This window comes from Manis pentadactyla, chromosome 4 (assembly GCF_030020395.1).
Source record: "Manis pentadactyla isolate mManPen7 chromosome 4, mManPen7.hap1, whole genome shotgun sequence".
Taxonomy (NCBI): domain Eukaryota; kingdom Metazoa; phylum Chordata; class Mammalia; order Pholidota; family Manidae; genus Manis; species Manis pentadactyla.
Window position 1 is genome coordinate 167,596,594 of NC_080022.1, and position 17,602 is coordinate 167,614,195.

The window sequence follows — 17,602 nt, forward strand, 5'->3', positions numbered from 1 at the left end:
CTATCGTGTGCCAGGTACTTTGTCAGGTTGTTTACTTAAATATCTCTAATTTCTCACCACCAACCCCGAAATTCACTGTCAGCTTGGTGAATTTATAGGTAAGACCATTTTCATTTTGCCAGTGAGGAAACTGAGGCTGAGGCTCAAAAAATGAAGTTACTTACTCTACAAGTCACTTAGCTGATCAGTTCTAAAGTCAGGATTCAGACCCAGGCCCAACTCCAACTCCTATGCTCTATTTGCTACCACTCTGTTGTGGAAGAAAGTAGCAGTAAGCAAATTGAAAACTGAGTTTTCTGAGATTTATGGAGACTACATAAAGAAGAAGAATTGTGTTTATTGGTTGGCAGTGTCTTTCTAGGACCTATAAGCAATGCTACAGGTAGGATATTTATTTGCACTTAAAGTTGTAATCAAGTTGAAATGGCAATACAGAGTTAGTATTTGCCAGTAAAATGACCTCTCTTTGAACGATTGGGACAAAGATGGCAAGGCCAATATTCTCCTTTACCATTGTTTGCTGCCCTCCACTTATGATAAAGGTCTGGGCAGTCTATGGGTTGACTTTCTTAGGGGTGAGGAGTGGCATGGGGAAGAGGTGGTCCTAACTAAGCATTTAGGTTGGTTGGGCTCTATCAGCCTGCACCAGGGTTTTTTTTTGTTTGTTTGTTTTATTTATTTTGGTATCATTAATATACAATTAGATGAGCAACACTGTGGTTACTAGGTTCCCCCCATTGTCAAGTCCCCACCACATACCCCATTACAGTCCCTGTCCATCAAAGTAATAAGATGCTGTAGAGTCACTACTTGTCTTCTCTGTGCTATAGTGCCTTCCCCATGCCCCACCTACATTATGTGTGCTAATCATACTGCCCCTTTTCCCCCCTTGTCCCTCCTTTCCCACCCACCCTTCCCAGTCCCTTTCCCTTTGGTAACTGTTAGTCCATTCTTGGTTCTGTGAGTCCGCTGCTATTATTTTGTTCCTTCAGTGTTTTTCTTTGCTCTTATACTCCACATATGAATGAAATCATTTGATACTTGCCTTTTTCTGCCTGGCTTATTTCACTAGCATAATACCCTCTAGCTCCATCCATGTTGTTGCAAATGGTAGGATTTGTTTTCTTTTTATGGCTGAGTCATATTCCACTGTGTATATGTACCACATCTTTATCCATTCATCTACTGGTGGACACTTAGGTTGCTTCCATTTCTTGGCTATTGTAAATAGTGCTGTGATAAACGTAGGGGTGCATATGTCTTTTTGAAACTGGGATCCTGCATTCTTAGGGTAAATTCCTAGAAGTGGAATTCTTGGGTCAAATGGTATTTCTATTTTGAGTTTTTTGAGGAACCTCCATACTGCTTTCCACAATGGATGAACTAGTTTACATTCCCACCAGCAGTATACAAGGGTTCCCTTTTCTCCGCATCCTCTCTAGCATTTGTTGTTCCTAGTCTTTTATATGTTGGTGGTCCTAACTGATGTGAGGTGATATCTCATTGTTGTTTTAATTTGCATTTCCCTTATAATTAGCTGTATGGAGCATCTTTTCATATGCCTGTTGGCCATCTGAATTTCTTCTTTAGAGAAGTGTCTGTTCATATCCTCCACCCATTTTTTAATTGGGTTATTTGCTTTTTGGGTGTTGAGGCGTGTGAGCTCTTTATATATTTTGGATGTTAACCCCTTGTTGGATATGTCATTTGTACCACGGGTTTTAACTTGGTAGATTCTAAAAGGAGCCTATTCAGACTTTGGGCTGATGATAACTGAATGCCTACAGGAAGCCAGGTATTATTTCATTTAACCCTTAAAAAATCCTTTGAAGAGATATTACAGTCTCCCTGTTCTTCTTCTTCTTTTTAACAGATGAAGAAACTGGGGTACAGTGAGTTTTGGAGCCGGGATTCAAAGTCAGGTTTTTCTGGTTCAGATATAGAGCTGGATGTGCTCTGGCAGGGCATCCAGACTAGTGGTAAAGCAATGCCAGGGATCATAGTAATCATAAAGCTAGAGCTAGTGGAAAAGTTCTGGATGGTACCAAATAAGGAGCAGAGAAGGAAATTAACTGGAATAATTGGTGCCTGTGGGAGGGACCCTTGGTAAAAATTAAGGCATCTGAGATTGGTTTGCCCCTTATCTCTCCTTATCACAGTATTGGAACATAGTCATAACAAAGCTGAGATCTGATTCATTCCACTATTATAAACTAAATCCCTAACACCAGGCAAAGTCTCCTAGAGATGTGACTGGATTAGCACAAAACCTCTGACACTATTAGAGCTTGTACTCAAAGTGAACATGGCCTTCTTACTTGGGAGAATCTTCATTTTTGGAGTACATGATGAGGAAAATACCTTTTGTTTATTTATTTATTTATTTTTTAAAATTAATTAATTTATTTTGTTGTCATTAATCTACAATTACATGAAGAATATTATGTTTACTAGGGTCCCCCCTTCACCAAATCCCCCCCACAAACCCCATTACAGTCACTGTCCATCAGCGTAGTAAGATGCTGTAGAATCACTACTTGTCTTCTCTGTGTTGCACAGCCCTTCCCATCCCCCCCCCAACATTATACATGCTAATCGTAATGTCCCCTTTCTTTTTCCCCATCCTTATCCCTCCCTTCCCTCCCTTTCTCCCCAGTCCCTTTCCCTTTGGTAACTGTTAGTCCATTCTTAGGTTCTATGATTCTGCTGCTGTTTTGTTCCTTCAGTCTTTCTTTGTTCCTATAGTCTTTGGGTTTGAGGTGAGTCTCTTGTAAGCAGCATAGAGATGGGTCTTGCTTTTTTATCCATTCTATTATTCTGTGTCTTTTGATTGGTGCCTTCAGTCCATTTACATTTAGGGTGATTATTGAGAGATATGTACTTATTGCCATTGCAGGCTTTAGATTCGTGGTTGCCAAAGGTTCAAGGTTAGCTTCTTTAGTATCTTACTGTCTAACTGAACTCACTTATTGAGCTATTTTAAACACTGTCTGGTTATTTTTTATTTTTCTCCCTTCTTATTCCTCCTCCTCCATTCTTTATATGTTGGTTGTTTTATTCTGTGCTCTTTTGTGCTTCCTTTAACTGCTTTTGTGGGTAGTTGATTTTATTTTTTGCCTGTAGTTAGTATTTGGTTGGTCTGCTTTCTTTGCTGTGATTTTATTTTCTCTGGTGACATCTATTTAGTCTTAGAAGTGCTCCCATCTAGAGCAGTCCCTCTGAAATACCCTGTAGAGGTGGTTTGTGGGAGGCAAATTCCCTCAACTTTTGCTTGTATGGGAATTGTTTAATCCCTCCTTCATATTTAAATGATAGTCATGCTGGATACAGTATTCTTGGTTCAAGGCCCTTCTGTTTCATTGCATTAAATATATCATGCCATTCTCTTTTGGCCTGTAAGGTTTCTGTTGAGAAGTCTGATGATAGCCTGATGGGTTTTCCTTTGTAGGTGACCTTTTTCCTCTCTCTAGCTGCCTTTAAAACTCTGTCCTTTTCCTTGATCTTTGCCATTTTAATTATTATGTGTCTTGGTGTTGTCCTCCTTGGGTCCTTTCTGTTGGGAGTTCTGTACACTTCCATGGTCTGATCGATTATTTCCTCCCCCAGTTTGGGGAAGTTTTCAGCAATTATTTCTTCAAATACTCTTTCTATTCCTTTTTCTCTCTCTTCTTCTTCTGGTACCCCTATAATGCAGATATTGTTCCTTTTGGATTGGTCACACAGTTCTCTTAATATTGTTTCATTCCTGGAGATACTTTTATCTCTCTCTGCGTCAGCTTCTATGCGTCCCTGTTCTCTGGTTTCTATTCCATCAATGGCCTCTTGCATCTTATCCATTCTGTTTGTAAATCCTTCCAGAGATTGTTTCATTTCTGTAATCTCCCTCCAGATGTCTGTAATCTCCCTCCGGACTTCATCCCTTAGCTCTTGCATATTTCTCTGCAGCTCCAACAGCATGGTTATGAGCTTTGTTTTTAATTCTTTTTCAGGAAGAACAGTTAGGTCTATCTCCTTCTCAGGGTTTGCCTCTGTGATCTTGGTCTGTATCAATTTCTTCTGCCTTTTCATGGCGATAGATATATTTGTGGGAAGCTGGCGTGTGTGTTGGATAAGAAAAAGTCCCTTCTTGCCAGTTTATGGCCTTCCTCTCCTGGGAGAACAGCGGCCTCTAGGGGCTTGTGCTGGGCAGCTGCATGCAGACGGGGCTTCTGATCTTGCCCGGCTGCTATGGAGTTTATTTAGCTCTGCAGTTGCTGTGGGTGTGGCCTGCCTCGGGTTGCTATTCCAATATGGCGGAGCCTCGTCAGAGGGGGAACAGGTGGGAGGCTGTTTATTGCGGTGAGGGGCTGGCCTCTGAGCTGCGCTGCAGGGGTTCGGGTGCCCAGAGTTCTCCAGGATTAGCAGCTGCTGGGCTAAGTGTCCCAGGGCACTTCTGTCCAGCTGTGGGGGCCCCTGTCCCTTTAAGACTTTCAGAAAGCACTCACTTTTCTTTGTCCCAGGGGCGCCGGCTGTGGGGACCCGCTCACAGGTCTTACTGTCCTGTTTCCCTAGTTTCCAGCACCCCATGCACACACTGTGTGTCTGTGCTCCGGGTGTGGGTGGCTAGGGCTGGGTGTTTAGCAGTCCTGGGCTCCCTCTCCCTCCCAGGTCTGACTCCTCTCCTCCTGCCGGGAGCTGGGGTGAGGGGCACTTGGGTCCCACCGGACCGCGGCTTGTTTCTTACCCCCTTCGCGAGGCGCTGGGTTCTCGCCGGTGTGAATGTAGTCTGGCTGTTGTCCTGTGTCTTCTGGTCTCTCTTTTAGGATTAGTTGTATTTGTTGTATTTTCAAAAATATATATGGTTTTGGGAGGAGATTTCTGCTGCTCTACTCATGCCGCCATCTTGGTTCCTCTTCCACCTTTTGTTTATTTAATCACACTTTGAATTGGACAACTCTAAAGAAATTGGTCTCTTCCACTTTCATGACTATCATGTAGCCTGTAAGTACTTGTTCAGTGACATGTCCTCTCTATATCCCAAGGCTTCTCAATTCAACACTGTTGACGTTTTGGGCTGGATAACTCTGGTCTTCAGGGAACAGTTTGGAAGAGATTTGTTACCCCAACCTGGTCCTTGCTAAGGAAGAGAAAATGTGAGGTGGCTGGAAAGTGGATTTGTGCCCAGGATCCCTAGACTGAGAATAGAGGAAAGTTCCTGATGATTGCTGTCCTGCCTCACCCTTTCCCTTTCACCTGCACTGGTGTCCAACCTTGGGTTCATTTCTTTTTCCAATCTCTTCTATTAACACACTCAGGATGTGAGAGCTCCAATATTTGCTATGTTTGGGGCAAATAGTAAATGGTCAAGTTGACACTAGAAAATATCAGAGAATTAATAGATTTCAAATTGCTATTTGTGAACCTAAGGCTAAAAGTGACATGATTAAATAGGCAAGTATATATGGTCATTAAACTTCAAGGAGGTGAACAGATAATCTCATGCTGCTTATTATCCTGACCTCTTTAGGCACCAGTCCTGTTGTAGTACTGTGTCTTTGGGAATAAAAAACTAGATGCATAAATTAGTTTTATCTCTGAAATGTCATGTTGAATTAAGCAATATTACAACCAACCCCTAAAAGCTTTCTGTTTAACATATTTTAATTTTACTGAAAAATATTTTTAAAACATACGAGAGAAAGGGTAAAGAGGCATTTGAACCCAAAATCATTTTAAAAACCACTTGAGCTTAAATGCATTCAAGAGAGAAATCCATGTGTGAATTTTTTTTTTTTTTAATTGTGTGAGGAGGAGAGGACCAACCAGGTGAGTGGGGGAGGGCTGCAGAGCTTCAAAATATACGCCTTAGGCTTGAAAGGATGGGAGTGAGGAGAGGACTGAGAGAGGCTAGTTGTGAATCACGGTGTCTGGCTTGTCAGACAGCCAGGGGGAAGGTGCTCTGGAGAGACTCCTGGAGAACCCTTTGATGTTCCTTAGGCTAGTCTTTTCCCCAGACAGAGCAGGTGTTCAAGGCAGCTCAGCATTGTCTAAAAGAGCGTTGCCGAGAGCTCTTTCTGTAAGCCTGGTAGGCCTCAGTTCCTTCAGATATAGAATGGAGATATAATAGTATCTGTCTCAAAGTATAGTTTTAAGACTAAATGAGTTAAATGTTTTTAAAATAAGCCTATTTGTTAACAGTATAATATATATTTAAATTTTGTTTTAGAAGGTCAGTTGTCAACCTCATGAAAAGGCTTTGGGAGGCAATCTGCAAGCTATAATTTTTTCTTCTCACACCTTCAAAATCTAAAAATTGTTTGAAATTAAACTCTAAAAATAGTAGATATTTTATTTTCCAGCAACTTGTGTCTACAGAATTTCTTTGATGTGACGATGGCTAAGAAAAAAATTCTTTCAAAGATTTTGCAATGCAGAGTCTTTCTGAGAATAGTTTACTTGTTTACCTTCCATAGCCCCTTTGTTTATTGAAACCAGAATATTCTCTGTTCTCTTGAACCTCTTTCAGTGTCCCTGCCATCTGGGTGTCTTTATTCTGTGGCATTGACCCTTGGGGGTTGGAATTTCCCAGCAGAGAGCCTGCTGATGTTGATGAAACATGAGGGTGTGGAGCTCCCGCTGCGCCTGGCTGGCATCAGTCAGCAGGCATTTTGACACTGAATAATACTAATTCCACCTTGCCCAGGCTACTCTAGGTGCTTTTCTTTGAAAAGTGTCATGCTTTTTTTCCCTCTTCCTATACCCAACCTGAAGTTTCAGAAGCAAAAAGAATGTAGGGGGAGCAGTCAGTAAGAGGTGGCCACATCTGACTGTCCTGGCTTGAAGTAGATGCAGGAGTGATAGGCAGTGAATTGTGATCCCAGCCTCTCAGTTGGAATTTGGTGGGACCCCTCCAAACAGCCTGAGGCTTCACCTTCAGGGTACTGCTGGGTATGCTGGACAAGCTCCTCCTTTCCCAATGGGTGTTTTTGGTTCTTGCCCTTCCCTGCAAGCCAAGGGCCTGAGGTTGGCTGCGTGGGTCCCAGTAAACTCTCCAGCTTAGCATTATTCACTGAAGAGCAAGACTGTCAGCTGTTACGAGTGGTGCTAGGGAGGCCCTCAGCAGGGAGAAGAGATTCCCTTGAGTTTGGAATATGGTAGTGGTGCTTCTGCAAGTGGAAATCCGCAGTTCTTTGTGGAAGGGAGTTTTTGCACATCACACATATATGAACTGTAAAGAAGCCCCATTTCCCTTCCCTGGACCCTCTTCATAAGGGAAATTACAATTAGCTGCATTGTACCCTCTGAATATTTTTCTTGTTTTCATTCTTGAAGGACTGCCACCAACTCCAGTACAGCTGCTCTATCCAGTGTCCCGATTCAGCAATGTCAAATCCCTCCAGCACCTTTGCAGATTCCGCATCCGACAGCTCGTCCGGATAGATCACATCCCAGACCTCCCACTGCCTAAGTACAATGGGATCTTTAGGGTTGGGGCAGGATGGAGGGTCAGTTACAAATGTTAGTGAGGCCTGCAAGCTGACTGCCCAGGCAGAACCTGGCAGTGTTCACAGGCATCACTCACTTCTCCCATGTCTTAGCACCTAACTCTAGAAATGACACACTACAACCAGAAGGCAGAAGGTGTGTGTGTGTCAGCCTCCCTTCTTGAGTCTCTATGAAGGGTGGAGTGGCAGTGGTAAGACAGAAGGAGACAGAACTGTAATAAGTGAGAAAATGGGAATTTTCACAGGTCGACAGAGAGTCTTTGGTGTTATCTCAGGGATATAGGGGTTGAACAAAGGTGGCCTTTCATTTGTAATCTATAAATAACATTTTTATGTTTTCACAGACCTCTGATCTCTTATATCCGTAAGTTCTACTACTATGACCCTCAGGAAGAGGCATACCTGTCTCTAAAGGAAGCGCAGCTCATTTCCAAGCAGAAGCAGGAGGTGGAACCCTCCACATAACAAGGGGCCCCTGCTGGTCTCCACCAAGGGTATGAGCTGTCTGCCTCCCTATCCAGCCAAGTCTCTCCCTGGGCAGTTACCATGCACTGGGCCTCCTCACCATCCTCTGCCCCCATATGTATGTCCCAGAGCCAGGCATCTGCCCTTAGAGTTAGCAGCTCTGATAATGGAGCACATACCCCAGTCGGGAGAAGAGCAGACAGACATGAGAGGCTTAAAGAGTATCTGCCAAGCAACATGCTTGACTAATCCCTGACTGTAAATGAGGAGGAGGCACACAAGAGCTGTGTGTGCAGCCTTCTCTCAAACTGGCTGACCTCCCCGATTTTGCACATGTGACACATAAAGTAGGAAGCCAAAGGGGAAGAACATGTCATCAAAGGGAACACAGACATGCCTCTAATTGCTGTGGGCATGCACTTGGCTGAGAGCACCACCATGGCCCACAGCTTGGAATGTGCAATGAGGAAAAAGCTGGCTCTCCTACTTAGAAATCCATTGGGTCACCAAAAGTAAATTGTTGAAAAGAATAAATGAAGTAACAGGGAGTTCAATTATCTAAGAGGCTGTTCTCCCACTGCTACACTGAGTTCTACTCATTTATTTTCCCATAAAATAGCTTGGAATACTGGCTTGTGCAGATGAATTCGAATTAGTCTTTTAAACAGCATTAATGTAAACGTTGAAGGTAGAGGTGAGTAGGGAACAAAACTGCCTGAGAGTTGTGATTTTGATAGTGTGGGTTGCACACAAGATTTACTTTCTAGTGATCTACTTCCAGGGTGCAGTGACCCCCCCACCCCCACCCCAGCTGTTTTTCCTCTTAGTGTGGAGTGTCCTTTTTAAGCATCGAATACTTCTGCCTCCTCTTCTGTCTCTGTTCCTCAATCCCATCCCCCCACAAAACAAACAGGGGGAGACTCACTGGAGCAAAAACCTTAGCATGAAAAGGGAGCTTTCATTTCCCTACCCTCTCTCTGCTTTCTTTATAGTGGAGAGAGTGACAACTGATGTTTACATCCCATGGGTTTCTTGCGCCTTGGCTAAGGCAAATCCAGTTGTGTCTCCTCTTGGCTCTGGAAGTCCCTGATCCTGTGACACTGGGGCAAAGCACATGAGCTGGGGTAATAAGGATTAACCAGGGGTGGAGGACTGAAGAAGAGAGATCGAGAAACGATAGCTCTTCCTGCACAATTTTAATTTAAAGGATCCTGGTTTAGGTGTACAATCCCTTACCCTGTCTTCAATTATGTATTAGTCATATACCCTCAGAAGTGACTCCTAAAACATCTAAATGCTCTGATGTCTAGGTGGACTTCTCTGCTGAATGGCTTTGTTGTTGAGATTATGGTGGGAAGAGTGAGCCAGGGAGGCCCACCTATCCAAGGAGTAGTTAGGACCCTTCAGTTTTGCTTTTGGGGGAGTGGGAGGGGCCCATGGGAAGAGGAATGCCTTTAGAGACAGGCTGAGGATGGTGGGGGCTGTGGATCCGGTGATTAAGCTGGAGCAGAGGAGCTTTAGGGGGAGAGGGGCTTGATAGCTGAAAGTAGTGCTTGATGAATTTTCCTCAAGAAGAGTGATGAAACTTACTCTGTGTGGTTTCCAGGGGACAGGAACCACAAGGACCACAAGGGATTTAAGTCTAAGGAGTTAGATTTCAGCCCAACTTTAGAAGAACCTTTTAACAGAGAGGTCCAAAAATGCAATGGCTTTCCACAGGAGGTAGTGAGTTGCCCATTTACTTATTCATTCAGTATTCATTCAGCAGATATCTATATATATTTGTTAAGTACCCAGGGTGAATTTGGAAGAGACTGCTGAGCAAGATAGCCAAGAGCCCTATCTCACTAAGTTACAGTTACAGGGAGAGAGAGATAGAAAACATGGAAAAAATGAGTTGGCTGATTTCAGTGAACTATACACGTTGGGAAAATAAAGTTGGGTGAAGTTTAATGATTAGTGGTGGGATACTCCTCAAGTTTGGATGATCAGGGAGGGCTTCTGTGAGGAAGTGACATTTCAGCTAGGATCTGAATATCCAGGAGTTAGTCATGAGAGGCTCTGGAAGCAGAGGATTTGGGCAAGTGGTTCTAGAAGTATAAAGGTCCTGAGATGTAAGGGGGCCTGATAGGATCTATCCCCTAGAGGTGGGGGTAACCATTTGTCATGAATGTGGGATTTAGTCATGTTTTGCCAAAGGATTGAACTGAACTCCCAGGATCTCTTTTTGCTGTGACACTTTACTGGCTCCTGATTTAGACCCTAGGGCCCCTTGCAAAAAGGGAAGTAGCACTTCTCAAGGGAAAGGTCTTTAAGGTGTGAAATTTGACCCTGATGACTTGCTAATGGTCAGGCTGATTTTAATTTGGGAGTTCTGAATGGCTTGCTTGGTCTGTTTGTGCTGTTACCTGGGGAATTCCTGGCAGGCTGCTCGGAATCAGAGGACAGCTGGAACAGTACCCTTCTTAAATCAGAAGGTAGAAGCTACACTGGCCTTTGTGATTATACGACAACTCTCACCATTGGCCAGAAGCTCCAGAGACGTACAGCTCTTTGTAGTCAGGCTCCTAAGGGGTTTATTCCAGGGACTCAATTCCTATTTTAGTCCCTAGAGCAGATGGGCCTCAGGGAAGAAGTGGGTGGAAAATTAAGGGGTAAGGGACAGGGAAACAGAAAAGTTAGATAATGTGGTAGGATATATTTATTAGTTATTTTAGGACCTCTTAGCATCCAGGCCTTATGCTGCCCCGGCCCCTTGACAAAGGTTGTTGCTTCATCCCCAGCAGCTACAGTGTTTGTGGGAGCATCTGGCTCTCCCAACTCCAACCTCCTTTTAAACTACACTTCTTCACCTCTAGAGGCCAGGCTGTTTATTCTTTAACTCCATTTTGGTTCCACTCTGCTGAACCACTCTAATTTTTTCCCTTTTTTCCCTAGGCATTTGGTTGCCAAGCTCCAGTTTTGAAGAACCAAATGAAGCTACCATGTGAGGAGAAGTGAGGAAAACCAGAGCGAATGGGAAGGGTTGGGAACCTCTGTGTGGACTGTGGCTCCCCACAGCCCTGGAGCTTGGAGGAAGCCCACAACTGTACTGTCTGAGGGGAGGCCCCACCTCTCCATGTCCAGACCTGGGGTGGCCTGGCACTGGATGAGCTCCTTGGAAAACTGGAAGAAGTCTCAACACTGTTCCTTTTTCAGAAGTTTTGTTTTGGATGTTTGTACCTTTTGGTATGGAAAACTCACCTTAAAGGCAGCTGGGGTTGGTGCCCATTGGACTGGAAGTGGTGCCAAGGGTTGAGCATGTCCAAAAGAGGGAGGGGAGGGGAGGGGATTGCCAGCGATGGTCATTCAGCTGGCCGCAAAGGCCGAGTGCAAGTCTTCACCACTGACCTGGAGGAAGGGAAGAGGAGGAGTCAGAATGCAAGTCAGGAGTCTCTGAAGGATGGGAGTCTGCTGCTCTTCAAGCCCGGGTAGCCTCAGGAGGAGCAGGAAAGAAAGGAGGAAGCATAGTGTCAGCTGGAAAATTACTGGACAGAAACTGGTAAATGGCCTCTGCTGAGGGAAGTAGTGACTCCTTGCATTCTTTCCTGTTAAGATTTAGAAACCTGGTTTCAGAATCACCTCCCATAGAAGCTGTGTTAGTTTTGTTTTACTGAATTCCTAAGTTCTGTGACCTCAAGTCTGCCCCACTCTTCCTCCACCCTCAGTCCATTCCCCTGGAGATAACTGCATTTCACTCTGGTCACAATCTTAATAATATCATTCCTGTTGCTTCCACCAGCTGTTGAGGCAGTAGTTTTTCTCATCACCTGAGCAGTTCAGAGCTCCAATCATGAGCTGCTAAAGTTAATGGAGCTTGCTTCCAGATTCTTAATGGCAAAGCGTCCCGGTGACTTAGGAGTCAGTGTTACTTATCTCCTTGTCTGTCAGCTAGTGAGAAGGAATGTGGAGAAAAGTGGGAAACGAAGCTATTGTAGTTGTGCTCTTCCTCAAGAAAGCTCTTTAGTGTCTCAGCCTTAATGGGATGTCCTTAGATCGGAGAGGAGAGCATACGTCTTCTGTGTGTAGGTTTATCACTGTCATCCTGTTACCGAGATGGGAGGCAGCAAGGGCTTTTTTATTTCCTGTCTTCTTTCTAGCAACCCAAACATTCTCCTGAGTCAGATCTTACTTGCCTGCCTTTGGGAATTCTGTCAGATGCTGATTTGAGAGTTGCGCATCTTCCATGTTGGAGTAGAAGAGGAGGGAGAACTCCAGTGCATTTCAATAGTCTTTCATTTTTTCTGAAGTGGGCCATTGTCAAGTCATATAACATGAATTTGCTTTTCTATTGAGTTACTGTGGGGAGAGGTTTGCTATTAAGATGGAAAAATTGAACTGTTTAGTCTTTATTACTCTTTTGCGTTGTGTTCCATTAGATTGCCTCTTTTGGTTCCCCGATGCTTGTATCGGCCTCATCTCGAGATAAATAATATTGTCAGGTTTGAGGTAAGGCCCCAGGGATTAGGTAATCTGTAGGACTGCCTCATCTGGAAGCATGGGCCTTCTGCCTGATGTCCTGCATGGAGGGACCAGTCTTCCTCCGTGTAGCTGAATAGGGGGGAACTTGCATTGTTACTTGGCTCTGAAGAGGTGACCCATAAAATGAGCTTTAAACACAGCCCACCTCTGATTTGTCATGAGGTGCCTCTTCTCTCCTTGGCTTCCATGGTAGTATTACCAACCAGTTAGGATTATGATCCCAGAAACTGGCTGAACCTGTGAGTCCTGCCACTTGGGGGTACCAGTTAAATTGCCATCTTCCAGAAGGCACCACCTAACTATGGAGCCCACAGGCTGGATTCCACTGCGATCCTTGAGTGGCTGAGTGCAGCTACCTGGAATCTTTTTTTTAAACCATTTCAGCCACCCATAATTTTAAAATTATTTTTTAGTGTATGTTTGCCTGATTCTGGTTAAAGACTATGGGAAACAGGAGGTGAAAGACATGCTATCTGGCCTAAGGGAGCTTTTTGGTTATTGCTGCCTGTGAAGCAATTGGAGAGTGACTCAGTGTGACAGAGAGAATCAAGGGCTGTCTTTAAGATGAGGGTAGACCAAATGGTCTAGGAAAGCTCTGTGGTGGTGAGGCTTTGGGTTGTAGGCGAGGGTAGGACAGTGAGATGGAAAACATGGAAGCAGAAATCTGTATGGCATGTACTGAATGGTGCACAGCCCCCAGGTTAGCGTGGGCCCATTAGAGCAGGACTAAACTGAAACTTCCTGGTCATTACACACGTCTGGATACTGAGGTGTTATAATGGTGAAGTGGAGCCCAAGCCCAGAAGTCAGCTGGGTTTCTGCCATGGCTAGAGCCCCACTGCTCTAGTGCAGCCTGGGTAGGGGAGGCAGAGGCCCCTGTGGTTCAGGGGTTTGCATTGGAGAAGTTGTGTACTTGGCACAAAATCAGACTGGCTGTGAGGCGGCATGAACCAGCCCACTGCCGTCCTTCCTCCTGGGGAGGATGTGTTTACCTGTGATCTGCCAGCATGAATCACAGGCTGGGCTGTAGCCCGGTCCTCCCTCTGTAGAGTGGGCCACAAGACAGTTGCACAAAGGAGACAGGCCCCACTGAGTGATGAGGAGGGGGGAGGGGCAGCTGGCAGAGGGCCCACCCTGGTCAGAGAGCAGAGAGAGGTTGCTGGGGCAGCTGGGCCATGCTCAGCACTTGCCCTTCATCTCCCCTGGCTGGGCCCACTCCTGCCTTTGTGATTCCATGCAGTGCTAATTAAAGTGCATTCTATACTGAGGGGACTCCTTTTTAAAAGGTTGTTGCATTTTAAAATCACAAACTGGAAAAGGTTCTCACTTCTAGGGACCCATCATTGGGTGATGTCAGCACCCTCAGGTCCTGCCCATATAACCCCCAGTTTACTACTGCATTACTGTGACCTTTCTCAGGACAGGCGTGGACCACTGTGAGCTAGTGACAGCTACTGCTACATGTGCTATTACTTGAAATTTGTGTGTGTTGTGGTGGGAGCACAGGAGGGTGGGGGCTTTGGGGACTCTAGATAAGTAGGTGACACCTGGGAGTTGGGACCACTGCTGATGACCTTGGTCTGGTCGCCTGCCTGGGCCTAGATGTAGTGAATGTAAGCCCCTGGAATGTGAGCCAAGGGTTGCAGTCCCAGCCTCCTGAGAGTGCTATGGTTTCTGCTCTTCCTCCTTTCCGACTTCACTGGGGCTGATTGTATTGGCCCCTTAATAAGGTTGGGAGTAATGCAGATAGCTGCAAACCCCCACAGCACACGTCCGGGGAGGGTGATTAGTGTTCGCAGTTCCTGGTGTGAGAGACTAGAGCTGGATGTCCCGGAGAGGCAGCCTTTTCAGCCCTCACCCCGGGGCCCCAGAAGAGCATGGCCTGCTTGAAGCCCTGGGGTCCCAGCAGGAAATAGGGATAGAATGAAATTTTCCCTTAGGTTAGATCCTGCCCTGCTCTGCCACTTCTCCCTTGGCTTTGAGCCCTGAGGTTGTAGGACTGGGCCCTGGGATATAGCTCTGTGGCTGCAGGAAGGTCTGAGAGTGGAAGAGTGTGTGTGTGCGTGCGTGTGTGTGTGTGCACGCGCATGAGTGTCTGTGCGTGACTTCATTTGCAGAAGTCTTGCTACCAGTTGGGGTGTTGAGAGTATCTCCACTGGGGGGAGACCTGCGATTTGTTTTCCACTTTTAAGAGAATGACATGCCCCCTGTCCCTAAGGGAGGAGCTTTTGAGTTAGACATTTTCCCTATGGGAATCCTCTTGGTTTGATCTGTGGGAAAGGGGGAATGGATAAATGATTTTTATCTCTAATTGTCAACATAGCTGTTCTTACACTGAATTTGTGCTATTGCATACATGTAGCCATCTTTCTTTTCACTGCAGCAGTGTTTATCAGTAGTTTAAAATGATTTATTTGCTCCTGGGGAGTAAAACCTTTTTTATTAAAAAAAGAAAAAGAAAAAAAAAAAGAAAAAGTGTGACCCCTTCCCCCTGTTGATAAGCTGTAGGCTCATTGGGCCACAAAGCTCAAGAAGGCAAAGTCAGGTCTGCCAGTCCCCATGATCTACCCTGTGTTGACACTGGAGCCTTCATGCTCAGCACAAAACAACAGGAGGCCTTGAGAAGGTGGAGAGCAAAGTCTTGGGATGAGTGAGATAGGGGTTGAACCATAGAGACAGAGTCCTTGGGGATTCAGGTGCTGCAGTTGCAAAAACAAGAGTTATGGATTGTATTAAAATATTGATTATCTAATCTGCTAGGGGAAAGACCTTTCTTTACATGCAGATTCCGTATTGTCTTGGTCCTTTTCATCACTTCTTGACTGTCCTGGTAGGTGCTGCCTTGTTTCTTCCAGTTTCCCAACCCGTCCTCTCTACCCCTCTTTCCAACCTTTCCCACTCCCAGCTACCCCCCGGGAAGCCAGTTCTGCATGCCAAGTCTGTGACATGCCTTCACACCCATTTCATCTCATTCAGAGGGTATCTGGAGCTGCCCACCCCACTCCTTCCTCAGTGTCAAGAGGCATCAAGGGGCAGGCGCAAAGCAGCCAGCCGTGGCAGGAAGACATGACTGTCTGGTTGCAGCTGGACTGCAATCGTAGTTGCTCCTGGAGATACAGCATAAGGAAAACGGAGGACATTCTTGATCAGAACCCAAGATAATCACAAACCACACAGCCCCACTCAGAGCTACATCCCGAGCCCCCTACCCAGCTCAGGTGGAGCAGGAAGGCTGGTGTGCCTACTCCATCCTTGGTGCTCCCTTGAACAGGGACCTGCCCCTCACTGTTAGGCCCAGAATCTTTCCCCAGGAACAAGCATAATCCTGGCACTGCTCTGAGGGCAAGCTGATTGTTGAAATGCCCGAACTGGTGCTGCCCATGGTGGCACAGCCACTACTGTACATTTTTTGGTTGTTTTTGGGAATCTGAATGAAGAGGAGTGCCATTCTGGGCTCAGGTGGTTGCCAGTTCTTCACCAGGAGGGGAGCCACACCCCCTGCAACCACTTCTGTCCTCTTAGCCACCCCGCCCTCTTCCAAGCCAAAGCATGGCCTGGTTTTTGTCTTCCCATTTAGTTTTCCTCCTTTCCTCTCCTTTTTTGTGCTTAATTTATTAAAATAGTTGCTGTATAATTTATTTTCATAAACTATAAAAAATACTAAATGGTTAAAATAGACTTGCAGGCCAATCTTAAATGGGGTGGGAGGGCCTTGGGGTGGGAGGAGAAGGGAAAGATGTTTTGATATAAACAAAATAAATGCACTTTGGGTGTGTTTTGGTATTTTTCTGGGGACAGATGGGTGGGTATTGGGATGTCCCTGTAGATTAGTTCCAGAATGGGGTGTCTGTATATACTGTATTAATAGGCATGTTTGACTCTTGTAAAGGGACATTAGTAGCTGCTGCAGGTCCTGTTTGGAAATCCCATGTACAATTCCTGGTTTTTGTAAGTGTCAGTGCGGGAGACATTTGACTCTTGTGTTTGTATCTCCTTTTTATGATTGCTGTACTGACCCATGTCTTTTTGGGGAGGGGTGAAAAGAGATTTGAAATAAAAATGTTTAGAAGTTATTACATGTTACTTGGGTTGCGTTTTTCAATCCCTCTTCTGTCTCCTAGGATTCTCCACACCACCACCAGCATCCTTAGTTCCGACGACCCACCCTTGGCATTGGGGAATCCCTATGATGTCAGCCAGGCAGAGCACATTAGAACTGCTCTTGTGAGATTTAGAGATGTTGCAAAACTCCCAAGGCTGATGGCCATTACTCAAAGCTACTTTCTCCTTCCCCAAGCAGTGCAGGAGAATTCCAGAGGGCTTTGGGCCAAGTGTCCCTTGCCTTTTTGCCTTGGTGAGCAGTGGTGTGGGGCTTTACCTAGGAAGAGTTCATATTTTACCATAATAGTCATTCCTGCTGTTTACCTAGGCTGGCAGTCAAGGTTTTCTCATAAGTTTAACCTGTGTCCCTCCTGCCTTTCTAACCATTCCTTTTTTTAAATTAAATTGAAGTATAGTTGACATACCATACTAGTTCAGGTATACAACATAGTGATTCCACAATTATGTACATTAAAAAATGCTCACCACAATAAGTAGTTTTTGTTATCTTTTGACTCCCTCTAGTGTATTTTTTATTTCAGGTACTGTATTCTTCAATTCTGACTGATTGTTTTCATATTTTCTATCTCTTTGTTGAAGTATAGTCACTCTCAAGTCCACTGAACATCTTTATAACCATTACTTTAAACTCTTGATCAGGTAGATTGTTTAATTCTGCTTCATTTCGGGTTTTTTTCTGAAGTTTTGTTCTTTCATTTTTAGCATATTCCTCTGTCTCCCCATTTTGTTTGTCTTTCTGTGTTTGTTTCTGTGAATTAGATGAAACAGCTGCCTCTCCCATTCCTGAAGGAGTAGCTTTGTGTAGGAATGTCCTCTATGTAGACTGTGGGTGCCTAGCGCCTTTGGCTGGCTGGAGATGTAGTAGGCAAGCCAGTAGGATCCTGGGGTGCCCTGTGCAGGGGGTGCCCTGACATACATAGTCCATGCCCTCTTGAGCTGTGCTCTTTGGAGAGAAAAGGACCAGAAATGTTCCCGTGATTGACAAGTGTATACTTGGAGCCACTCAAATC

The 17,602-nt window shown here is 45.1% G+C and overlaps 1 protein-coding gene across 2 annotated transcripts in view; it reads left to right on the top strand.

Moving 5' to 3' along the window:
- SOCS7 (suppressor of cytokine signaling 7) overlaps positions 1 to 16,543 on the top strand; it is a 32,422-nt gene extending 15,879 nt beyond the window's left edge. For both annotated transcript variants that reach the window (XM_036930382.2, XM_036930383.2), the window contains 3 exons: positions 7,312 to 7,447; positions 7,829 to 7,978; positions 10,887 to 16,543. In XM_036930382.2, coding sequence (XP_036786277.2) covers positions 7,312 to 7,447; positions 7,829 to 7,949 — 257 coding nt within the window. In that variant the 3' untranslated portion in view covers positions 7,950 to 7,978; positions 10,887 to 16,543. The remainder of the gene's footprint in view (positions 1 to 7,311; positions 7,448 to 7,828; positions 7,979 to 10,886) is intronic.
- The last annotated feature ends 1,059 nt before the right edge of the window (positions 16,544 to 17,602 follow it).